At 37.6% G+C, this 27961-nt stretch overlaps 1 protein-coding gene across 1 annotated transcript in view; it reads right to left on the reverse strand.

The window, feature by feature from the left end:
• Positions 1–27961, reverse strand: part of LOC126355668 (zinc finger protein 865-like) — a 120280-nt gene that overhangs the window by 8974 nt on the left and 83345 nt on the right. The window contains exon 2 of the mRNA XM_050006032.1: positions 6216–6468. Coding sequence (XP_049861989.1) covers positions 6216–6304 — 89 coding nt within the window. The 5' untranslated portion in view covers positions 6305–6468. The remainder of the gene's footprint in view (positions 1–6215; positions 6469–27961) is intronic.

Here is a 27961-nt window from a genome sequence, read left to right on the forward strand (position 1 = left end):
TTTGCCATACCTCGTTAAACCTGCTACAGAAACTGTTTACGCAACTGGGTATACAAACAACAACTCCACAACATGTAAACCTCAGAAGTTTCCTTTGTATAACCAGAAATTTTGTGATAATTTTGTTTCGCAACAAATTAGTGTGTTTAGACTATTCTTAAAGTTTTTCCACACCTCAATTACGTAAAAGTTTAGTTTGTTGTCAATTATCAACATATTATTAATCCCCGTCTCCAGATGTTACATTCTCTATAATTCCTTGCATACATTTTTAAACATCAGGTAAGGTGATAGCTGCGGGAAACTTGCATCTAATACCTATAACTTTTTTAATATAGATTATGTTGACCTGCCATTAACACAGATCTGCAACATTGCTGTACATGCAGTTATAAAGCCTTTAGCTATGGCACGGACTACTTTCTTCATTCCTATTCTACAGGTAAAAATTACTCCATCATACAACATTCATGTTTCTTTAAACAATTCCCTAGTTGTAACACGTATTTTTATTTAACATTTCATATGCCTTTACATATCAATTTAAGTGCAAGCAATTCACTTCATATTGTCCTCTTACTTATGACAGATTTTATATTTGTCCCCCTTCTAAGTAACCCCCCCTTCCCACCACCCCCATCCTGACACTATCTCTCTGAAAATTAGTACACAGAAATTTATGGATTTTCATGTGCAAGCTGCAGTTTTTGAACCAATAATCTTATGATAAAGATTAAACATCACACAATCGAAAATCTGACATGCCTGTGGGTGGAAAGTGTGGGTCTGAATTCTGATGCCAAAGTCATCACTATGTTCCAGTCCAATACAATGTAACGAAATTTGGATATCTCATTAATTCAGAAGGCAATCAAAAGCATAACTTATTGGCTGTGCTACAAATTATCTGATTATCTTTTCGTTCTAGACTTAACCACTGGGTCACTGTAAACAAGCCTTTATTCTTATGACATGTAGATACTTGTTGTTCCACAATAGGTACCTGCATGGCCATGCAGGTGTTAGAATAGCAGTAGGAGACAAAACTCATATATTGAATACAGAGACCACAGCACCTTTCTGCAAAGTTGAGTGAACACAAATAGTTTATGACAGTGTAATGACAGTTAAACATTACTGCACTTTCTGAAAGCCAATTCACCTTTTTTATATACACCTGGACCCATACAGAAACCCTGAAGTTTCTCTTTATGATGAGATTTATGAAACACAATGACTGAATGAAAAATAGCACAGATAAAAATTTGGAATTTGATGTACGAAATTAAAATATCAAGTAAAATACGTCTGATACTGGAAGTTGCATCAATATAACTCAGAAACAAAGTTACTTTTGCATTTGTTTTAATTAAAAATAAACTTGTGTTACACACCACTGGTTTTTTATATCACATCAACCAAGATAAATATTACATGTAACACTCAACTTGTTACTAACATTATTGCAGTATGTATGGTTATATATGTAACACCTAGTCTACAACGTTTAAAATGGAACACACTGAATTTATGAGTGATGAGCACGTACAATTTAGTTTCACACTCACATCTTATAGAATTTTTCTCTCACTTGCTAGTATTTCAGGTTATGAGCTATATTTCAGGTTTATGGAGTATAAATGAAGATTTTAATTTGCTGTACTTCTTAATGTCCTGCAAACTAAGTATAAAAATATTTTTATCAGTAATAATTTATCACCACTGCCTTTCTCAAGAATTGCAATTGCAGGGAGAAAAAATTCTATGTTACTCTGAAGTTTCTCTTCTCAGGCGGCATTATTGTGGTGTGCAAGTTAGAAGGCGGCCTTGTGATACATTCTGTGCAGAGACACACACAGAAAAAGAGAGAGAGAGAGAGAGAGAGAGAGAGAGAGAGAGAGAGAGAGAGAGAGAGAGAGAGAGAGAGTAGTACTTTGTCATGTCACCAGTGTACTCTGTGTCTTTGTCACACTCTACACACTCAAGGTGTTCAGCTGTTCTCTCTGTTGGCAACTTGCAGTTCTCGACAAGAGAACAACTACTTCTGATTCTCTCTTAAACAATTTAAATCATCAAAAAACTATGGCTACTGCTTGTTGAGAAAATATTTCACATGTTTACATCACTCACAATGAACACTACAATGGCTGAATACCTTACCTTACCTACACTAAAACAAAAGCCAATGCCAAAATTCTACATATTTCCTGAAGCGTAAACTTCAGACAGTTGCACCAGAACAACACTAATGGCCCCTGTGCCATTTAGTACACTGGCTTTTACTATTAAGCATCACCTTAGCAGCCACCTTCTTAAGTACACATCACTCTAGAATATGTGTATTTGTGATGAATCAATACAAAAATCTAAAACAAGTCTGATCTTTAATAAAAACTCCATCCCTACGCAGCATTACACAAAATCACCAGGATGACATCTGAAAAGATGTCGCATTAAACTGTGGCGATGTTTTGTCCGTGTAGGACAAAGGGGGCACTGCTGTGCAGCTTCTTTCCCACACTCCACACGTAAATGCCTCCGAAGGGTATACTCGCAAGTGTATCTGCGACCACATCTTTCACAGAAATAATTTCCAGGTGGCCGCGTGAGGCTGAGCCATACTGCAACAGTTAAGAATGATGTGGGCTTATATGATCTCCTTCAAATGAAAGCTTTAAACACAATAACATAAGAAATATAAATTTCTATAATGACACTTCCTGCTTGACATTGAAAGCCTCTTTTCCTATCTGGCAGTGAAACTTTATTAAAACTCTGATAATGTAATCACTCCCTGCAACAACTACAAAAACATAATGCGGGCAAACTGTGAAGAAGGGTATCAGTTCTTCAGTGCTTCATTTAGCTGACTCCTACAGTCGTTAACAATACACAAACAGCTCTACTATAAAAAGGGAATAACAGGTAATTATGTAAGTGAAGAGTGAGTTTTGTTCTGCTTTTCATTATTCCCAACACACAATTATAATTGCAATGACCAAGTTACCTCACTCTGTTGATGGCGACTAACACTGAGAAAGAGTAGAAGAGTAGCAACAGCTAAATAACAGCACACTGAATATATAGTTAAAACTAGACAACACACATTCATGGACAACCATGTAAACAGCAAACAACAGCTCTCAGAACAAAGTCAATAAATGTAGCAAAAAATGAAACGAGAAAAGCAATATTTGTGCAATGTTATGTTTGTCTGTGCGTCGCATATCAATCATGTGCAGATGAGAGGTTGTCCTTCCTAATTTTTATTTACTGTTTCCACCTGGGAATTAGCATTATTGTAATAGTGGCAAACATCTTGATGCAAGTGTATATATACAGTTTACAAAGTTGCTCTCAATTATTTCTGTATTTTCATTCAAGATATTTCTGTAAAGTGTGGTCCATGTCAGGTTTCTGCACAAAATTGGCAAGAAGATATAAATATTACAAGTAGGCCTACTACTGCTCTGCTGTCCACCCCTAACGTGATTTGCCATAGCCATATATTTCTGTCACAGGGAATAAAACACATTCTGATTGAAAGAAAAATAAGCAGTGCACTGCAGGCAAAGAGAAACTAACCATCGTGACATGAGTTTTTTTACAGAGCACCCTACAATTAAAGCTGCACAGTTACATAAATGAAATAAACATTTACCTCCAATGCCCCGGAATAATAATTTAGCAAACAATGACAATGCAGAACTCTCAGTGATAAACACTCTGATAAGTGAAACTTCCTGGCTGATTAAAACTGTGTGCCCGACCGAGACTTGAACTCGGGACCTTTGCCTTTTGCGGGCAAGTGCTCTACCATCTGAGCTACCGAAGCATGACTCACACCCGGTACTCACAGTTTTACTTCTGCCAGTATCTCGTCTCCTACCTTCCAAACTTTACAGAAGCTCTCCTGCGAACCTTGCAGAACAAGCACTCCTGAAAGAAAGGATATTGCGGAGACATGGCTTAGCCACAGCCTGGGGGATGTTTCCAGAATGAGATTTTCACTCTGCAGCGGAGTGGCAGAGTGAAAATCTCTTTCTGGAAACTCTGATAAGTATTTCATAATTTTTGAACATGTCTTAATACTCAAATGTTCCGAGTCAAAATTTTCTACAACTTCCTATAAAAGCTCTGGTATCATGTGGTGGCCTCAGTCACACTTTCAATGCCACTATAAAATTATTTCCCACAATACAAAAGGAAAACAACACCACACCTTATATTACTTGCAGCCTGTTGCTGTTATTATCACCAGGCTTCCAGTGCACAAATTAAATAAATTACTGCAGATCAGTGAATAACGAAGAAATGTAATGTCATGTTTAATTCATCTTCAGCTTGAAAATAAAATATAACACATTTGAAAAACTTTTATAGAATTTGCCATTGTTTATAACAAAAAGTATTGTGTCAGCAGTTGAAAGTTAAAGAGAGGGACAACATATTACCACATGAGCAGTATACGTGACATGCCATTATTAAAGATCATCATCATCATCATCATCATTGGTAATTCATCTTCTTACGACTGTTCCACCTTTTCTGTGGTCTTCCTTTGCTACATTTCCCTACAGATTTGTAATTACATATTACTTTTGGATATCTATTAGCAGCCATTCTTTCAACTTGATTTCATCATTTTATCTGATGTGTTTCAATTTCTTTCAGCACAATACTTACACCTAATCTGAGTCTTACACATGCATTTCAGATGTAGTCAGCTCATCTTACCTAAAGTGAAGAAACCTCATTTATGCTGTATGGATTCTTCTAAATATTTCATGACATCATAAAGCAACCCATCAAAAGCTCACACACTGTAATCTTACAAGCAGGAAAGTTATTTACAAGAGTTACACTTTGCAACTGAGGAGAATACTTTACACTTCAACTTTAACATATTCAATTTGAATTCCTCCACAAAAATGCAAAAATATGTCCAACAAATTAAATACTACAGCATTTTAAATTTCATTGGCTGCACGAAGTACAACAGCAGCAGCCTATCAGGAATTAATGGAATTTACTGAACCATAAAACAGATGAGTGTTTAAAACATGCAAGTGCCTTTTTTGAATCCTCCAACTTACTTAGTAATTTTACCTTTTTAACTTAATTATTTATTTCTGACTCCAGTGCAGTACACAGCTCTCATATTTAACACAATGAATCACAAAATATGAAAGTCCAAAATCAAAGTATGTGTCAGCTGCAAGAAATATGACTGCTATAGATTGTCACCACAAGAGTAGTCAAAACAAAATGTTAAAAATAGATTGAATGTAACAAACATTTGAAGGACATAAACAAACTGCAAAATGAAGATTTCTATCAAAAAATATAGAAAAATTAATATAAATATAGTAGCATGTGTCTTCTACCCAATCATCAGCTAGAAATGTGGCTTGAACAGCACAATGTTTTACTCAGTAAGGTCCTGTGTGAGTTGCTATGTCTTTGCTGTCCACCTGCACAGATTTGCTATTGACAAAAACTACAGCATAAAAAGAAACAATGTTGGATTTTACACAAAAGTGATGCAGAACAAATTATACATTTCATTACACAAATATATTCTTGTCTATACTGTTACTGATTGTGGATCAAACATACTTCACACAGAGTTCTAATACCACATATCATTTTCATTCTCCTCCTCCTCCTCCTCCTCCTCCTCCTCATAAGAGTAATGGAACCTCTACACAAGCAGATTAAAGATCAACTGAAGAACCACATACATGTCCAGGTCACAAATCATAAATTGTACAAATATTTAGTGTCACATAATTAGAATGGTATGACAAAGATTCGGTAGGCATGATAACAAGACACCTCCTCACACACGTAATCTGCCTGCTATTTTATCTAACTGCAGGATTACAACTTAGTACAAAATAAATAATTAAATAACATTTTCTTATAAAATTTCAACAACTTCATATACACCATTTTCATACCAAAACATTCAAGTGAGAAACTGTTCCTTGTGTACATTCAAAAACAACTGTACAACACTTTTCCAAAATGTGAGATCATGAACCATCAGCAGTGATGGAATAAAATAAAACTTAACACATATAGTTGTAACACATTATCATAAACAAAAGATAAAAATATTCTCTTATGTTCTCCTCAAATGTTTGACCATTCGAGAGAGGAAAAAAAGCACCATTATTTGCAATCATAATCATATTTCATTTCATGATTGCAAGGGACGGAAATCAGCATGCCTATTCCTTTGGTGTCTAAGTAAGTCATGTTTGTGTTTTGTTTTGTATTGGCAGTGCCTACAATGCATATGTGCTTCTTTGCCACACTCCACTCGCTGATGTCTTGTCAGATTTTCACGGTGTCGATATGCTCTACCACAGACATTGCATCTGAATAATGCTGCAGATGATCCTACAATATTTGCTGTGAGATTTATACCCAAGGATGATATCCTGTGCAGTGCAAATATCCCTGAAAGACAGAAAGCAACTTGTGCTAATTAAACATCATTTAATGCACTTATGAGCACAAACATTATAGTAACACGCAATTTGAAAAAGCAGTCTTGTGATAATATCAACATATTGTCAAAAAGTGAACTTAATTAACTTTGGTATGGCATCTATCACTATCATTTTACATGAATTCAGTATGGTACATATGAACCTTCAACATATAAAATAAATACATGGAAGACAATTGTTTTACTCTTTAGTAGAGTACATGCTGCAGCCAACATTTGCATCAAGATAATAAAGCATGCCAGATTGAGACTAAAATGCAGATCTTTGGCCTTTTTTGTCACTGTGCCAGTAACTGTCGCATTCTAGCACACCTTCCACACACTCTCATAACTTCAAGTTGTAAAGAACATGTCACGTGATGAATTAAGACGGTATGTGTTTTTACAAATTCATAATACAACATAATGTCAAGGTATAGGGTATAAAATAGAAAACTGATTAGATTAGAAACACTGTTCATTTTGTAGATCCACAGGGGGAAGAAACTCAAGATTGTGAAAAATGTCAGAAAAACAAAACTATGTAACACATATTCACAAAGAACTGATATACTAATGTTCCTTTTGGAGATAATTTAAAAAAAAAAAAATGTTCTCGAGGATATGGAACTACACAAAAATTGTGCGCTTTTTTCATTTGCACAGTAGCTTAGAAGTGTATGACAGGCAGTTAAACATACAGATAGTAAAATGCATGAAATAATTTCCAGGCTATTTCAGATAAACACTGTTATAAAAAAAGCTGTTTAAAGACTTACTTACACAGATCACATTACTGGACTGAAGCTATGCTGAAATCATGTATAATACAATATTCGTGTCACCAGATGAAGTTAATAATAAGTACATCAGCTGGTTCTGTTAAGATGTAAATCAATAGAGTACAAGCAATTGGTTACCAACACAAAATTTAGACTGTTCTTAAACTGTACTTTTTAAATAGCTATACATTTTATGGTTGCTGTACAACGTTTGAAACTGTGCACTCCAGAATAATCGGCACTTTTCTGAACTAAAGCGAAGGTTTTTAAGGCCTTACCAAGAAAATATTATTCGTGGCCTAGTATGGATTCTGTGAACTGAGCTGTTGGTTTGAAATAGAGATATACTACTTATGACAAATCTCATTAAGGAACAAATATTCTGAAAGAGAGTAGTTAGGATTCCCAGTTCCTTGAACAAGTTTCTGCAAGATGTTCTTGGACTCACAGAACACTTCTGGATTTTGGAACTCCAGTTTGGATTGATGAATTACCCCAAAATATGGTACCATATGGCATTATGGAATGAAAGTAAGCAAAGTATGCCAGAATTTTACACACTGCCTATGTCTTAAAACACTGCATTGCAAATAAAAATGCGTTTCCCGATTGCAGCAATTATTTTTATGTTATTTCCAAATTAATTTATCATCAAATTTTAATTCCAAAAATTTAACACTGTCAACCACTTCTATCAGCAACTCCTCATATCTTACATAAATTTAAGTGGAAAATTGTTGCAGGTTCTGAAATCTCCACTCATGCTCTTAAATTCAGGATAATGCTGATACATGGTGAAACAACGCTCTGTTGGGCAGTTTGCAGATTTAAATCACCTGGAGGTATGACCATGCGCTGCATCTGACCTGATGTTGACACACGGTGGCGCTGGCAGCAGTCCACAGACGCATAGGTGCATGTCAGAGTACGGTGAAGCGAGTAAGTATTCCTTTCTGAGACATGCTAATGATGACTGCGTGCTGAAAATGGCTCAAAGAATACATACTGATGACGTTATGAGGGGTAGAATACTTGGGCAACTGGAGGCTGGTCAAACATAGCAGGTCGTGTAACACGGACCCTCCATGTGCCACAAAGTGTGATCTCAAGATTATGGCAACGATTCCAGCAGACAGAAAATGTGTCCAGGCACTGCAGTACGGGATGTCCACAGTGTAAAACACCACAAGATGACCAATATCTCACCATCAGTGCCCACAGAGGGCCACATAGTAGTGGAGGTAACCTCGCTTGGGACCTTACCGCAGCCACTGGAACAGTTGTCTCCAGACACACAATCTACACATGATTGAACAGACATGGTTTATTTGCCTGGAGACTTCCAAGGTGCATTCCACTTACCCCTGGTCATGGGAGAGCCTGTAAAGCCTGGTGTCAAGAAAACAGTACATGGTCATTGGAACAGTGGTCCCAGGTTATGTTCACGGATGAGTCAGGTATAGTCTGAACAGTTGTTCTCAGCGGCTTTTCACCTGGCGTGAACTAGGACCAGCTACCAACCCCTTAATGTCCTTGAAAGGGACCTTTATGGAGGTTGTGGTTTGATGGTGTGGGGTGGGATTATGACTGATGCACGTACACCCCTGCATGTCTTTGGCAGAGGAACGGCAACAAGTAAAGTGTATTGAGATGTCATTTTGCACCAGTATGTCTGCATTTTCAGGGGTGCAGTGCATCCCACCTTCCTCCTGATGGATGATAACAATCAGCCCCACCGAGCTGCTATCGTGGAGGAGTATCTTGAAAGAGTAGATATCAGGTGAATGAAGTGGGCTGCCTGTTCTCCAGACCTAAATCCCATCGAGCATGTCTGGGATGCTCTCGGTAGACATATTGCTGCATGTCTTCAAACCCCTAGGACACTTCAGGAGCTCTGACAGGCACTGGTGGAAGAATGAGAGGCTATACCCCAGCAGCTGCTTGACCATCTGATCCAGAGTATGCCAACCCATTGTGTGGCCTCTGTACATGTGCATGGTGATCATTTCCCATACTGACGTCGGGGAACATGCACAGGAAACAGTGACGTTTTGTAGCACATGTGTTTCGGGATGGTTTTCTCGACTCATCACCAATACCATGTACTTACAGATCTGTGTCGTGTGTGTTTCCTATGTGCCTATGCTATTAGCGCCAGTTTTGTGTTGTGCCACATTGTATGGCACCACATTCTGCAATTATCCTTAATTTATGAGCATTAGTGTACATAGTGAAGGTTTGTCTCCTAATGTTTAATAATAGTGAACTGACTATAAACCATTTATTAATGTCTACAAATAATTTCATTATCAGTTTTTTCCAAAACCACATTTGACTCACTGTTGATAGCAATATTTGCATTGTCTAAAAACATATGAGGTTCTGGTAATGTGAGTGTTCAAATGTCATTAATGCGCACTATAAAAAGTGAGGGCCCAAAGACAAGACATTGTGGAACACCATATGTAATTAGTTCTCATTGGGATGATGCCTAAGAGCTTAGTTTATGAGAACATATAAAAGTCTGCCTCTCGTCCCCAGCAATTTGGGGATGGGGCCCAACAGTTTACAAAATTTTAGTGTTGCCGAGTGTGGTGGGCTGATTTTCAGATTAACCGAAGGTTGCTCTGATATCAGTATGCAAGACACACAAAGCCATAACATGCTGAACCAACAGTGGCACACAACAAACATCACTGAGTGGTGGAGCCTCCTGCCAAAGGAAGAAACTGTGTTAAAGAGCTATGTCCTACACACAGTCTGGTTAGCAGCACTTTTTTTCCATTAGTGTGGTTGGTATGAAGTCCGCCATGTCTGTGTGGTCGGTCTGAGTCACTACAGTTTGTTTTCCGCTACCTCCAACCATTCAGTTTCCCTCTGATACACAATTCATATGTCAGATATGAGATGATGGCAAGCAAGGGAACAGCACATTGACATACAACACCATCCCCATATGCTTCTTAGGCTGTTTTGTGAGCTATGTTGTTTCTCTGTATCAAAATTTGTCCATAAACCTAGCGAAAGATCATCTCCTTGCCACAGTGTAGCAGCAGCTGGAAGGAGTCATGGGCAACCTGAATTAACTGAGAAGTAACACAGGCCCAAAGAACTAAAATAAAAAATTACCAGGAATAATTCAATCATTATCTCTACACCTCTATCTACCATATACTCCACCAAAAGCCACCATACTGTGTTTGACAGAGAGTATGCAGTGTACTAGTATCCCCTAACATTCCATTTCTGGATGGTACACAAGAAGGAACTCTTTTGGTACTCCTCTGTTAAGTGCACAAATTTCTCTCAATTTCAGCACTGTTGTCATTACAAAAGATATTATTATTATTTCTTTCTTATCTCAGATGTTATGTCTGGTCAAAATTTGAAAGTGACGCAGACCTTGATCAAGCATGACTTCCTTTTAACTGTACGGTATATGTTATATTGCATTTAGGAACTTTCGGGTAATTGAACATGTATCAATAATTACGGATTACTGTAGTTGTATATATAAGTTTGGATGCAGATGTATTGCATTGATGTACTGGTGGATATTGTGTGGTATGACTCCTGTAGTTGATAGTATAATTGGTATAAGGTCAACTTTATCCTGATGCCACATATCCTTGTCTTTCTCAGCCAGTTGGATGTATTTTTCAATTTTTTCTCCTGCTTTCTTTTGTATATTTGTTGTATTGGGTATGGATATTTCGATTAGTTGTGTTAATTTCTTCTTTTTATTGGTGAGTATGATGTCAGGTTTGTTATGTGGTGTTGTTTTATCTGTTATAATGGTTCTGTTCCAGTATAATTTGTATTCATCATTCTCCAGTACATTTTGTGGTGCATACTTGTATGTGGGAACATGTTGTTTTATAAGTTTATGTTGTAAGGCAAGCTGTTGATGTATTATTTTTGCTACATTGTCATGTCTTCTGGGGTATTCTGTATTTGCTAGTATTGTACATCCGCTTGTGATGTGATCTACTGTTTCTATTTGTTTTATTATTATTATTATTTCTTTCCTTTCTCAGACGTTATGTCTAGTTAAAAATGAAAAGCGACGCGGACTATAATCAAGCATGACTTACTTTCAACTGTACGGTATATGTTACATTACATTTAGGAACTTTCGGGTAATTGAACATGTATCAATAATGACAGATTTCTGTAGTTGTATATATACTTTTGGATGTAGTTGTATTGCATTGAGGTACTGGTGGATGTTGTGTGGTACGACTCCTGTAGTTGATAGTATAATTGGCATAATGTCAACTTTATCCTGATGCCACATGTCCTTGACTTCCTCAGCCAGTTGGATGGATTTTTCAATTTTTTCTCCTGTTTTCTTCTGTATATTTGCTGTATTGGGTATGGATATTTCAATTAGTTGTGTTAATTTCTTCTTCTTCTTCTTCTATTATTATTATTATTATTATTATTATTATTATTATTATTATTTACTTTTATGGACTCACTGGACTACTGTAGGTCAATCATTTATTGCTCACGTTCTTCGATAAGCACTTGTTTCTCTGCTTTCAAATTGCCCAATATTTTTTTAATGAACTCTGATTTTTTCCATCTTTCCTCATTTGTAAATATCTTTTTCACTGTGTGATTTGTCTATTTTTGGTTTAAATCCTATTTTCTTGTTTTTCAGTTTCTTGAAATTTTCTGATTTGTTTTCCAGACTACACAGGCTTATTTCTAGTTCTTCAGTGTTGAAGTCATTGTTGTTGTGATCTTCAAGTCCACAGAATGATTTGATGCAGCCTTCCACGCTACTCCATCCTGCGCAAACTACTTCATCTTCAAGTACCTACTGGAACTTCATCCTTCTTAATCTGCTTTGTGTATTCATCTCCTGGTCCCGCTCTATGATTTTTAACCTCCACACTGCCCTCCAATACTAAATTGGTGATCCCTTGATGCCTCAGAACATGTCCTACCAAACGATCCCTTCTTCTAATCAAGTTGTGCCACAAATTCCTCTTCTCCCCAATTCTATTCAGTACCTCCTCCTCATTAGTTATGTGATCTACCCATCTTATCTTCAGCATTCTTCTGTAGCACCACATTTTGAAAGCTTATATTCTCTTCTTGTCTACACTATTAATCATCCATGTTTCACTTACATACATGGCTAAACTCCACACATATACTTTCTGAGAAGACTTTCTGACACTTAAATCTATACAATAGACATACATATATTAATCCTTGTTCCACAGATTATGAATACGACATTTTGTAATAATTTGGAATGTGTCACTTAAACGTAAGTTTCCTTTACCTTTTTTTTAAGTTACGACTTCATATTAAGTAATTCATCTATTGAGTAGGAGGAGTTGTCATTCAGAAATTCTTTTAAATTGCTTTTAAATTTTGGTTGGCTATCTGTCGGACTACTAATACTATTTGGCACATGACTAAAGATTTTTGTGTCAGTATAATTCACCCCTTTCTGCGCCAAAGTAAGATTTAATCCATAGTAGTGAAGATCATTCTTTCTTCGAGTATTTTAGCTATGGGCTTCGCTTTTATTTTTGAATTGGAATGGGTTATAAAAAACAAATTTCATAAGTGAATACATGTATTGCGAAGGTACTATGAATATACCAAGTTCCTTAGATTAGATTAGATTAGATTAATACTTGTTCCATAGATCATGAATACGACACTTTGTAACGATGTGGAACGTGTCAGGTTAATGAAAGATGTCTGTACAAGATATTACATTACACAAAATATTGCATGATACTAATGCTTAAGTTAGTTTTTTTCCCTCCTTTAATTTATATCTAAAAATTCAGCCAATGAGTAGAAGGAGTTGTCATCTAGAAATTCTTTTAATTTATTTTTAAATGTTGGTTGACTATCTGTCAGGCTTTTGATGCTGTTTGGTAGGTGACCAAAGACTTTTGTGGCAGCATAATTTACCCCCTCTGTGCCAAAGTCAGATTTTATCCTGCATAGTGAAGATCATCCTTTCTCCTGGTGTTATAGCTATGCACACTGCTATTACTTTTGAACTGGGCTGGATTATTAACAACAAGTTTCATAAGTGAATATATATACTGTGAGGTTACTGTGAGGATCCCTAGATCCTTAAATAGATGTCTGCAAGATGGCCGTGGGTGGGCTCCAGCAATTTTTCTGATTACACATTTTTGAGCAATGAATACTTTTCTACTCAACGATGAATTACCCCAGAATAAGATACCATACGAAAGCAGTGAATGAAAGTAGGCACAGTAAGCTGATTTACTGGGCTTCTTATCACCAAAATTTGCAATAACCCTAAAAGCATACGTAGCCAAACTCAGACGTTTCAGCAGACCATCAATGTGTTGCTTCCAGTTTAACCTCTCATCAATGGACACACCCAAAAATTTTGAAAATTCTACCTTAGCTACAGACTTCTGTTCAAAGTCTATATTTATTACTGGAGTTGTGCCATTTACTGCACGGAACTGTATATACTGTGTTTTATCAAAATTTAAAGAGAGTCCGTTTGCTGAGAACCACTTAATAATTTTGTGAAAAACATCATTTACAATTACATCACTTAGTTCTTGGTTTTTGGATGTTATTACTATACTTGTAGTAATTAAATGTCTGCAAGGTGATCATGGGTGGGCTCCAGCTATTATTCTGATTACACACTTTTTGCAATAAAAACTTTCTCTCTTAATGACAAATTGCCCCAAAATATGATACCATATGAAGGCAGCGAATGAAAATAGGTATAGTAGGCTAATTTACAGACACATTTATCACCAAATTCTCCAATAGCTCTAAAAGCATAAGTAACTGAAACGGTGTGTTTCCAATAGCCCTAAAAGCATAAGTAGCTGAAACGATGTGTTTCTTTCAGTTAAATTTCTCATCATTGCACACATGCAGAAATTTTTAGTATTCTGCCTTAGCAACAGGCTTCTGCTCATAGGCAATATTTTATCAATTGTATTATGCCATTTACTGTACAGAATTGTATAAACTGTGTTTTCTCAAAATTTAATGAGAGTCCATTTGCAGAGAACCACTAAATAATTTTGTGAAAGACATTATTTGCAATTTCCTCGGCTGATTCTATTCTTGCTTGTTCGGTGTGATTACTATACTTGTATAAACAGCAAAAAGAACTAGCTTTGCATGTTCATGAATATAGAGTGGCAAATCGTTAATATATATACTAAGAACAAGAAGGGAACCAAGACTCAACCCTGTGGGACCCCATTCTTGTTACCACCCCAGTTAGATGACTCTGCTGGTTTTTACAGACTATCTATACTGTTAATTCCAACCTTCTGCATTCTTCAAGTTAAGTATGAGTTATATCATTTGTACACTGTCCCACTTGTACCACAATACTTAAGCTTATCTAGAAGTTAACAAATTTCTCTTCTTCAGAAATGCTTCACTTGCCATTGCCAGTCTACATTTTATATCCTCTCTATTTCAACCATCATCACTTATGAAACTTCCTGGCAGATTGAAACTGTGTGCCCGACCGAGACTCGAACTCGGGACCTTTGCCTTTCGCGGGCAAGTACTCTACCACTGAGCTACCGAAGCACGACTCATGCCCGGTACTCACAGCTTTACTTCTGCCAGTATCTCATCTCCTACCTTCCAAACTTTACAGAAGCTCTCCTGCGAAACTTGCAGAACTAGCACTCCTGAAAGAAAGGAGAGCTGTGAGTACCGGGTGTGAGTCATGCTTCGGTAGCTCAGTGGTAGAGCACTTGCCCGCTAAAGGCAAAGGTCCCGAGTTCAAGTCTCGGTCGGGCACACAGTTTTAATCTGCCAGCAAGTTTCATATCAGTGCACACTCCGCTGCAGGGTGAAAATTTCATTCTGGCATCATCACAGCAAAACTCATCTGCTACTTTAAGGGTCTCATTTCCTAATCTAATTCCCACAGCACCATCTGATTTAATTCCACTACACTCCATTATCCTTGTTTTGCTTTTGTTGATATTTATCTTATATCCTCCTTTCCTTTCAACTGCTCTTCCAGGACATTTGCTGTCTCTGACAGAATTACAATGTCATCGAGAAACCTTAAAGTTTTTATTTCTTCTCCATGGATTTTAATTCCTAGACTGAATTTTTCTTTTGTTTCCTTTACTGCTTGCTCAATATACAGATTGAATAACATTGGGGATGGGCTAAAGCCTGTCTCACTCCCTTCCCAACCACTGCTTCCCTTTCATGCCACTCGACTCTTATAACTGACATCTGGTTTCTGTACAAATTGTAAATAGCCTTTCGTTCCCCGTATTTAACCCCTGCTACCTTCAGAATTTGAATGAGAGTATTCCAGTCAACATTGTCAAAAGCTTTCTCTAAGTCTACAAATGCTAGAAAAGTAGGTTTGCCTTTCCTTAATCTATTTTCTGAGATAAGTTGTAGGGTCACTATTGCCTCACGTTATAACATTTCTATGGAATCCAAACTGATCCTCCCCGAGGTCGGTTTCTACCAGTCTTTCCGTCCGTCTGTAAAGAATTTGTGTTAGTATTTTGCATCCATCACTTATTAGACTGATAGTTCAGTAATTTTCACACCTGTTAACACCTGCTTTCTTTGGGACTGGAAGTATTATATTCTTCTTGAAGTCTGAGGGTATTTCGCCTGTCTCATATGTCTTGCTCACCGGATGCTAGAGTTTTGTCAGGGCTGATTCTCCCAAGGCTATCAGTAGTTCTAGTGGAATGTTGTCTACTATCAGCATCTTGTTTCAACTTAGGTCTTTCAGTGCTCTGTCAAATTCTTCACACAGTATCATATCTCCCGTATCATCTTCATCTACGTCCTCTTCCATTTCTATAATATTGCCTTCAAGTACATCACCCATGTATAGACCCTCTGTATACTCCTTCCAACTTTCTGCCTTCCCTTCTCTGCTTAGAACTGGTTTTCCATCTGAGCTCTTGATATTCATACCAGCTGTTCTCTTTTCAAAAATGGTCTCTTTGATTTTCCTGTAGGCAGTATCTATCTTACCGCTAGTGATATATGCCTCTACATCCTTACATTTGTACTCTAACCATCTACATATATACTCTGCTAGCCACCAAGTGGTGTGTGGTGGAGGGCACAATTCATGTCAAAGTCATATCCCCCACCCCCCCCCCCCCCCTCTCTGTTCTACTCGCGGGTTTTGCGAAGGTAAAACGACTGTCTGAACTCCTCAGTACGAGCTCTAACTTCACTTATCTTTGAATGGTGATCATTGTGCAATTTGAAAGTTGGTGGTAATAATATACGCTCTACATCCTCAGCAAAGATCAGATTTCAGAATTTAGTGAGCAGCCCCTTCCGTTTAGCGTGTTGTCTATCTGCAAGTGTGTCCCACTTCAAACTTTCTATGAGATTTCTAACACTCTCATGATGACTAAATGTACAAGTCACGAATCTTGCCGCCCTTCTTTGGACCTTATCAATCTCTTGAATCAGATCCAACTGGTAAAGGTCCCATACAGATGAACAATACTCTAAGACTGGACAAACTAATGTATTGTAAGCAATTTCCTTTGCTGAAGGACTGCATCGCTTCAGGATTCTACCAATAAATTGCATCTAGAGTTCGCCTTACCAATTACTTGTGTAATCTGATCATTCCATTTGAGATCATTTCTAACAGTCACACCCAGATACTTGATGGATGTTACCGCTTCCACAGACTGGTCATTTATTTTGCACTTGCACATTAAAGGGGATTTTCATCTTGTTATATGCATTAGGTTACACTTACTAATATTGAGAGATAACTGCCATTTATTACACCACACATTTATTTTCTGCAAATCCTCACTGATTTGTTCACAACTTTCATGTAATACTGCTTTTCTGTAGACTACAGCATCATCGGCAAACAGTCTAATGCCGTTGCCAATAACATCAACCAAATCATTTCTGTAAATCATAAAAAGCAGCAGACCTATTACGCTGGCCTGGGGCACACCTGAAGTTACGCATGTTTCTGTTGAAGTCACCCCATTCAGGAAGACATACTGCTCTCTGTCTGTTAGAAAACTTTCTATCCACCTGCATATGTTATCAGATAGACCATAAGTGCACACATTTTGGACCCAGCGACAGTGCGGAACTGGGTCGAACACCTTTCAAAAGTCGAGAAATATGGCATCAACCTGGGAGCTGGTATCTAGAGCCTGTTGCATATCATGCACAAAGAGGGCCAGCTGTGTCTCAAATGACCGCTATTTCCTAAAACTGTGCTGGTTTCTGCAGATGAGCTTCTCAGAGTCTAGAAAGGTCATTATGTCTGAACACAAAATATGTTCCATGATTCTACAACAAATCAATGTCAGTGAAATTGGCCGGTACTTATGTGCATCTGATTTTCTACCCCTTTTAATCCATTACTATGACCTGGGCCTTCTTCCAGTCCCGTGCAATATTCCACTGTTCCAATGATCTCTGATATATGATTGATAAGAATGGTCCTATATTTGTAGCATAGTCAACATATAATCTTATGGGGATAGCATCTGGGCCAGATGCCTTCCTGGCATCTAATGCCTTCCTGGCATCTAAGGATCTTAACTGTTTTACAATCCCAGATACAATAAATGCTGCTTAGCCATTTTGCACTTCCTGTCAATCTCATTTTTGAGACATTTGTATTCATTTTTGCCTACCTCATTTACTGCATTCTTATATGTTCTCCTTTCATCAATTAAGTTCAATATCACTTCTGTTACCCAAGGATTTCTACTAGCTCAGAGAGCCAAATGGGGGACTATTTTACACCCAGAATATTTTACCCAAGAGGACACCATCATCATTTAACCATAGAGTAAAGCTGCATGCCCTAGGGAAAAATTATGGCTGTAGTGTCCCCTTGCTTTCAGCCATTTGCAGTACCAGCACAGCAAGGCTGTTTTGGTTAATATTACAAGGACAGATCAGTCAATCATCCAGAATGTTGCCCCTGAAACTACTGAAAAGGCTGCTGCCGCTCTTCAGGAACCACACGTTTGTCTGGCCTCTCAACAGATACCCCCTCTGTTGTGTTTGCACCTGTGGTAGAGCTATCTGTATTGATAAGGCACGCAAGCCTCCCCACCAGCAGGAGGGTCCATGATTCTTCAATATCCTCTCCTATTTCCTTGATCCACCTTCTTTGTTTCAGATACCAGAGTTTCTCTATAATCATTCATATTAATCTGGTTTTTGGTCTCATCATGACAAGGGCAAAGAAAGAAATACTCTTCTTACATATAGTAGTTGTAATAGGCAACAGTTTACTGTACACCACTATCGTCCATTGTACTTTTCTATTTATTTATTTATTTTTATTTTTTTGTTTCTCTATACTCTAGCTATTCTTCTGACTGCTAATAGGATTTTGTCAATTCTATCCTTCAGAGTGACTTTAATGAGAGTTTCACTTGCACACCTTACCTCTAGCTAGACCATTGTTTTGTAGTGCTTTAATTTTGTTTTGACTGATGAATACATTTTATTGTATGTAGAACATGTTAGTTTTTGAGCCTCGAGCATTTTATTAGTCTTTCTTGCTAAGCTGGTTGTTTATTTAAGCTGCATGTTATAAATTCCTCTAAGTATTTAAATTGTTTCATTGTTTCTATTTTTCTATTATTTACTGTATGTGACTTAGTACTAGTGGATTTGTTACCCTCATCTCAGCATTTTCCAGCTCACTGGATAAAGGAAGGTTCAAAGTTTTGGCAGAGTTGCGCTGTTTATTTGTAGCAACATAGCAATTTCACAACACGAGAAATCATTTTGTATGTTGGCATGTGGGCACAGTCAATCCACTGTACAAATGCCATGTGCATTCTGCTGTCGATTCATACAAAATTCTTGGAAGGTGGTTGCATATGCAAAAGGAAGAGCAGTGGTCAGTCATGCACTTCTGATGAAAATGTCGAGTATGTCCAAGACGCGTTCACATGGAGCCCCAGAAGCCCACAAAACAGGCAGGCTAGGAACTTCACCTTCTTCCAACAATAGTGTGGCAAATTTGTGAAACAATGCCCGCATATGATGCCTTAAAAATTGCAGTTACTGCAAAAATGACTTCCCGGTGACCAAAACAGAAAGTATGAATTTTGCATTTCAGTTCTCCAGGATGTGGCAGAAGACACTCTTTCCAAATGTCTCATCTTTTTGGATGAATCAACATTTCATCTATTGAGCAAAGTAAATTGCCATAATGAATGAATTTGGGGGTCACAAAATCCTGGCGTCATCGTCAAACATAAAAGAAACTCACTGAAAATGAATGTGTCATGTGCTTTTCTGTTCACAAAGCTTATGGATCTTCCTTTTTGTGGCAGCAATGTCACATCTGGACATGATGCAAAATTGGCAGTTTCCTCAACAACTTCACAAAGAATCCAATGACTTCATTTTTATGCTGACAGTATCTGCCTCACTTTCACCCTAAGGTGCAACGTTACCTTAACAAAACAATCCCACAATGTAGGATTGGCAAAAGGTGGACAACAAGATCTTTTTCATTGTTTTTGGCCTCCCAGGTCACTAGACCTCACATTACCTTGAGGTAGACTAAATGCTGCCTTTGCTTCATCTACATCTAGATCATACTCTGCAAGCCACCTAGTGGTGTGTGGCGGAGGGTATTTTCGGAACCACTATCTGATCCCTCTAACCCCGTTCCACTTGCGAATAGTGCGTGGGAAGAATTGTCAGTAAGCCACTGTATTGGCTCTAATTTCTTGAATTTTCTCCTCATGGTCACTATGTGAGATGTAATAAGTTGTCGACTCTTCCTGAAAAGTGCTGTCCCGAAATTTCAATAGTAAATCTCTATGTGATGCACAACGCCTCTCTTGTTTAGCATATCTGTAATGCTCTCTTGCCAGATAAACAATTCCGTGATGAAACATATCGTTCTTCGTTGGATCTTCTCTATCTCCTCTATCAGTCCTACCTGATATGGATCCCAGATAAATGAACAATATTCAAGAATCGGGTGAACAAGTGCTTTAAAGGCCACTTCTTCCGAGGATGAGTTACATTTCCTTAAGATTCTTCCAATGAATCTGAATCTGGCGTCTGCTTTTCCCACTATCTATTTTATATGGTAATTCCATTTAAGGTTGCTTTGGATAGTTACGCATACATATTTTACGGCAGATGCTGTCTCCAGCTGTTTGTCATCAATAGTGTAGCTGTACAGTAAAGGATTTCTTTTCCTATGTATGGACAATATTTTACATTTATTTATGCTCAAGTTCAACTGCCAAGTCTGCAACATTCATCAAATCTCTGCAGGTCGTTCTACAAATTCTTACTATCTTCTGGTGTTGCTACTTTGGTATAAACAACTGCATCATCTGCGAATAACCTTAAACAGCATTCGATACTTTCTACTGGATCATTTATATGTACTGTGAATGGCAACGGTCCTATCACACTTCCCTATGGTACTTCGGATATTACCTTTACATCTGACAATTCAGTTCCATTAAGGGCGACGTATTGAGTTCTACCTGCAAGAAAGTCTTGAATCCAATCGCTGGTCCTCTCTGATACTCTGTAAGCTCATATTTTTTTCATTAAATGGCAATGTGGGATGGTGTCAAATGCCTTACAGAAATCGAGGAACATGGCATCAACTTGAGCATCATTGCCCACTGCACTGTGGATTTCATGAAGGAACAGAGCGAGCTGAGTTTTTCAGGATCTCTGTTTGCGGAATCCGTGTTGATTTTTATAGAGGAGATGTTCATTTTCCAAGAACGTCTTAAACTTGAGCATAAAACATGTCTCATAACTCTACAACAAATTGATGTCAACGATATAGGCCTATAGTCTATGGATCTGTCTTATGGCCTTTCTTAAAAATGGGAATGACCTGTGCTTTTTTCGAGTCATTAGGTACCTTTAGTTGCTCAAGCGATCTACAATAAATTACTGCTAGAAGGGGAGCAAGTTCTTTCACATAGAATCTTATAGGTATCTCAACTGGTCCTGAAGCCTTTCCACTACTACACAATTGTAGCTGCTTTTCAACTCCACGATCGAGTATCTCAATATCTGCCATTTCCATTTTGTACAATGATTGAAAGGAGGGGCAGTGTTACGATCTTCCGCAGTGACACAGCTTCAGAAGACTGAATTTAGTATTTTGACCTTATCTCTGTTATCTTCCATTTCAGTGCTGGTGTAGACGCTGAGAGAATGAATAGATGATTTTGACCCACTTACTGATTTTACATACGACCAAAATCTATTAGGGTTTTTACTACTCAGGTCAGTTGACAACATCTTACTTTCAAAATCGTTGAACGCTTCTCTCACTGCTCTCTTTAAGCTCATTTTCACTTCATTCAGCTTTTGTTTGTCAGCTAGGTTTTTATTTCTCTTAAATCTGAAATGAAGTGCTCTTTGTTTACGCAGCACTTTCCTAACACGGCTATTAAACCACGGAGGATCTTCTCCATGCCTTAAAACCTTACTCAGAACATACTTGTCTAGGGCATATTGAATGATGCCTTTGAATTTTTTTCCATTTGTTCTCCGCATCTTTGTCCTCACCATCAAATATTTGATGCTGACTGTTGAGATATTCCGCAATTTGTATCCTATCACCCTAGCTGAGCAGATATACAGCAGATATTTGTTTCAAAAATGACCGGTATATTTGAAACGGCAATACAAACTAAATGAGCAGCGATAGAAATACATTGTTTGTTGCAATATGCTTGGGACAACAGTACATTTTCAGGCAGACAAACTTTCGAAATTACAGTAGTTACAATTGTCAACAACAGATGGCGCTGCGGTCTGGGAAACTCTACAGTACGATATTTTCCACATATCCACCATGTGTAGCAATAATATGGTGTAGTCTCTGAATGAAATTATCCAAAACCTTTGACAACGTGTCTGGCGGAATGGCTTCACATGCAGATGAGATGTACTGCTTCAGCTGTTCAATTGTTTCTGGATTCTGGCGGTACACCTGGTCTTTCAAGTGTCCCCACAGAAAGAAGTCACAGAGGTTCATGTCTGGCGAATAGGGAGGCCAATACAAGCCGCCTCCTGTATGTTTCGGATAGCCCAAAGCAATCACACGATCATCGAAATATTCATTCAGGAAATTAAAGACGTCGGCCGTGTGATGTGGGCGGGCACCATCTTGCATAAACCACGAGGTGTTCGCAGCGTCGTCTAAGGCAGTTTGTACCGCCACAAATTCATGAAGAATGTCCAGATAGCGTGATGCAGTAATCGTTTCGGATCTGAAAAATGGGCCAATGATTCCTTTGGAAGAAATGGCGGCCCAGACCAGTACTTTTTGAGGATGCAGGGACAATGGGACTGCAACAAGGGGCTTTTCGGTTCCCCATATGCGCCAGTTCTGTTTATTGACGAAGCCGTCCAGGTAAAAATAAGCTTCGTCAGTAAACCAAATGCTGCCCACATGCATATCGCCGTCATCAATCCTGTGCACTATATTGTAAGCGAATGTCTCTCGTGCAGCAATGGTAGTGGCGCTGAGGGGTTGCCGCGTTTGAATTTTGTATGGATAGAGGTGTAAACTCTGGTGCATGAGACGATATGTGGACGTTGGCGTCATTTGGACCGCAGCTGCAACATGGCAAACGGAAATCCGAGGCCGCTGTTGGATCACCTGCTGCACTAGCTGCGCGTTGCCCTCTTTGGTTGCTGTACGCGGTCGCCCTACCTTTCCAGCACGTTCATTCGTCACGTTCCCAGTCCGTTGAAATTTTTCAAACAGATCCTTTATTGTATCGCTTTTCGGTCCTTTGGTTACATTAAACCTCCGTTGAAAACTTCATCTTGTTGCAACAACACTGTGTTCTAGGCGGTGGAATTCCAACACCAGAAAAATCCTCTGTTCTAAGGAATAAACCATGTTGTCCACAGCACACTTGCACGTTTTGAACAGCACATGCTTACAGCAGAAAGACGACGTACAGAATGGCGCACCCACAGACTGTGTTGTCTTCTATATCTTTCACATCACTTGCAGCGCCATCTGTTGTTGAAAATTGTAACTACTGTAATTTCGAAAGTTTGTCCGCCTGAAAATGTACTGTTGTCCCAAACATATTGCAACAAACTGTGTATTTCTATCGCTGCTCGTTTAGTTTTTATTGCCGTTTCAAATATAGCGGTCATTTTTGAAACACCCTGTATCTTCCTACCTTTCTTAACATTCTCTGTAGGACCCATAGTGATAGATGCTTGTGATTACGCACCTTTTCATTAAGAACATATTGTGTTCTCTTCACAAGTACATATTAAATATTATCACACATCTTTTCGATATTCCAAATGCAAGTATTTTGTTTACAAGGCAACAGTGAGAACTATCAAATGCTTTCTGAAACTCAAGAAAGCGGGGCATCAACCTGTACTCTGTTATCTGCTGCCTTATGGATATCATAAATGACCAGAGCAAACAATCTATGCATGCAGAAATCATGTTGATTCCTACATAAGAGTTGTTCTATCTCATTTATGCCCGATCTCATGGCATACTCCAATGTTTCAGCGACCTATGGTAAAATGTTGCTACAAAACTAATTTCTTCTGTAAATTCAATATAGAATCTGATGGCTACACCATCAGGTCCTGCAAATGCATGTTTAATTTCCATGATCATTTGATATTTATTACTTTTTTCTCATTTCAGTGGTTGAACACATTAAATGCACTGAGATCTTCAGTGCAGCAGTTATGGAAGAAAGAACACGATGATTTTGTTCTATTGCCTGATTTTTCATAAGTCCAAAGTATTTCCGAATTTCTGGCACATGTCCACCTCATTCAAAAAAAAAAAAAAAGAGGGTCCAATAAGTTTCTGTTTCAGGTAGACTGTCCCACTGTTTTCTATAAATGATTTTCGGAAAATATGTTTTGTACAGCACCACAAAATTCTTTGTTCACACTCTCCATTCTAAATGCACATGTCCAACAGAAAAGTAACTATATTAATATTTGGGAAAACACTGTCAGAAAATGTTTATTTTATTTACAGACCCTACAGCTGCTACAAACAGTCCAATCATCTCGAAGAACAGCTGAGGACTAACATTTGAATCTATTATGGGTCCTGCACCCCTTCTTGAGAGAAGAGTTTAAATGCTTCACAGGTGACCTATCAAGATTTCAAGACACCAGTCTCTTACATAAACCAGGTAACTTAACAATACATTGTATCAAAGGTGAAATGTACAGCACTACTCTGATTATATCAAAGGTGAAATAAGGTGATTCATGTTGAAAATGGAATTTATAATAATAATAATAATAATAATAATAATAATAATCCAGCTGCATACCTAAAAACTTACCAGTGGCAAAATTTCTAGACCTACAGCAAATGGATTTGTTTTCTTCAATGTTAGTACATAAAACATCTTTACTGAATACAGCTCGTAAGATATGTGAGCTGGGTTATAACTGGTTCACAGCAAACAGTTTATGTCTTAAGCTCGTAAAGACACATAGCATGCCATTTTAAACAAGAAATAAACACCTCCTAGCACCAGAGGCACACATTAAAGATCTTACACTACATGAAATAAAGTTCGGTAAATTCAAGGTTCAACTGGATAACAAGATAGAATGGCATTCACACACCGTTAACTAATCGAGAGGCTCAGTTCAGCATATTTTGCTCTTGGAATTGTCTCTCATTATGTTGACCTAACAGTCTTGGGTTATTGTGCATATTTTCACTTCTTGTTATCTTATGGAATTACCTTCTGGGGCAGTGCACCGAAAGCAAACATTCATTCAGCAGAAACATGTTGCAACGATACTGTGTAAAAAAGATGGCTGCACATTTTTCAGAGGCATTTTAAAAGATCCATTGAATTCTTGTACATACTTTCAAGTATATTTAATCCTTAATGTTTTGTTTCTGATAGTAAAAACCAGTTTCAACTGAAAGAGAATTGCACAACCACAACAGACAAAAACATTTCTGTGTAGACATTGACTCACTGTATAGGGTTCAAAGTGGAGTTTATACTCCGTAAGTATCCAAAAATCTCTCATCTAATATAAAGCAAGGCATTGGGGATCCTTATCAATTCAAAACAAAATTTAAAAAAACACACCTCATTAGCCATTCCTTTTACAAATTACCTGATTGTTTAGCTAGAAGCATAGAAAATTCCTGTTAGCCACATAACAAGGAGCAACGTTCACTGTAAAGCATTGCGAGACATACTAGTGAAGTGTAAACAGGTCTCTATTCTGTAGTGTAGCATATCAGTCTAGTGACATGATGTGTCACACAAACATTCACTGAAACAATGAATGATGATCAGCACCACAAGAAGTTTATTTAAGTAATGAACTAGTATAGCCTGCTGTTTGGATGAGTGTTTTATTTAGGTGAGCATATTATGGAATGGATGGATGGATGCAGCATTTCTGCACACTAGGACGATGACAGAAACCTTATTACATTCGCAGTACTTGCTAATTCAGCAGTTTATTCTGAGGCACTGGATGCTGCCTTGGGAGATTGGATGTGAGGCTAACAAAATGAGCAAAACTGTAAATCATAGTCTTCTCTTGCCAGTCAATAGCACTAAAAAGAAGCAACGGAACATCGCATGTGGTAACTGGTGACAGTGACCCAGAACAATTACAGCTGAGAGTACTTAAAACTGATGAAGAATAAGTACAGTAACCGGAAATATGAATGGGTGAAGAAGACTGGTAGTTTCTGTATGAATATTTGCTGGAACTGATAGCTGTTGTCCTTAGCAACAGAGGTTAACAACCAAGGTCATGCTGCGGTGTAGAAGCAATTGATAGCACTGTGACAAAAATTTTGAGGACACTTGAGTATTCAATGAACATTTATTAAATCCTTTGACTACAAATGCAACAGAGAAGAAACTAATAAGTCCATGAGTCACAAGAATTTTGACTACGACTATGGAGGGCTTCAATTTTCCAATATTCAATTTTTCAATATTCCAGTGAGCTGGTGAACTGTATAAAATCCGAGTTGATTAATTTTGAATTTTTTTGTTTTGTTTTGGTGGTGTTGTCTGTGTTGTGGGGTAAACAGCAAGTGGTTTTATAATCAGAGTTTATGGATATACTACAGTATCATGGATGGTGTTGTTAAAGTATTAAACTAAGTTTAAATAAACGTGTATCATTGCGGCTATGCTGGTGATGACAAGGCGTACAGACACAGAAATACTTCAATGGTTTAAGGTATTTAGTGCCCAATTAAGTACTGACACAGATAAGTTATATTTAGTACCCAATTAAGTACTGACAGAGAGAAGTTAAATGCTAGTATAAGGATTAGCAAATTAGAATTAAAAAATGAAATAATTAACTACTGAAATAATAAAACCACAGTGAAATTTAGTTCATAATGAAGAGAATGAGCAATTTAGGAATGTGGACAAGGACTTAGAACAATTAAAAGAATTAACTGTGCAGGAGTTTAATGTAGCACACAAACAAATATCATCAGTAGCACAAGTAAGGTTAAGAGCATTAGAACAAAGCAAACATTCAAATGTGGTGGCTATTTCAGACTCTACACTTGCCAGCTTGGAGGAGCATGTAGTACATTTAATCAAGAATAAAGTATAGGAAAATAATCAAGAATAAAGTATAAGAAAACACTGCGTCATCTGCAGTTATACCTCATTCTAATACAGAAGCAGATATAGAACAAAGAGTTAACTGCAGAAAATTTGGGACAAATTAAGTAAGACCAAGGAGGAATCAAACAAAAATGTTTAGTGGGATTATTGGTGCTGTCAGCAGAGCTGATAGAGGAGTTTCAGTTGGGAAATTGGATTAATCTGTCCAAACAATTCCCTAAATTTAAGCTGGATGGGGAAGTTTAGCCCACATACATTTAAAAAGTATTTCCTAAATCTTCACCAAAGCATTGGGACAATTTGAAGATGGTAGATTTTGCCCAAGTTATTAAGAGGGTAACACAGCTGAGTGGCAAACTGATCATTTGGAAAAATTTACTTCAATGATCAATTATCAGAAAAAGTTTAAAAAGAAGTACTGGTCTTTCAGCACTCAAGAAAAACTGACACTTGAGCTTCTTGACCCATGGTATTATAATAATAGTTGTGAAACTTGCAATATATTTATACTGAGTGGCACCTAACAAGGTATAAATACTTTGATGACTTGACAGAAGAAAGTTACTTCATTAAAGTTTTAATGGATAGATTACCTTGACATTTGTTGAAGGTTTGGATATGTTAAAGAATGTGGGGATTATATATTTGGAGGTAATCATCATGCAGATAACAATGAAGGAAACTGTCATCCACCCCAATTCCAACAAAAGTAAATACTGCAAAATAACGAAACATAATAACAATAGATGAGCAATCCAAGCAGTAACCCATCACCAATGCTTTCTACAAATAATATAAACATAACATGTACTTGCATACCATCAGACCATTTGAGCTTCAACTAGTCATCTGTAAACCAAGAACATTCTGGAGCCAGAACCAGGACATGACAATGGAACGATAGGCCCTCATGTAAAAAAGTTAGTAGCCTTAACGAGCTTTAAGAAGATGCGTGAGTGATTGCTGGAAGGAGGAAATCAAGAGGAAGAGGAGCAGATAAAACCTATTATACTGGAAAAAAAATTTTG

Source organism: Schistocerca gregaria, chromosome 3, assembly GCF_023897955.1.
Source record: "Schistocerca gregaria isolate iqSchGreg1 chromosome 3, iqSchGreg1.2, whole genome shotgun sequence".
NCBI lineage: Eukaryota > Metazoa > Arthropoda > Insecta > Orthoptera > Acrididae > Schistocerca > Schistocerca gregaria.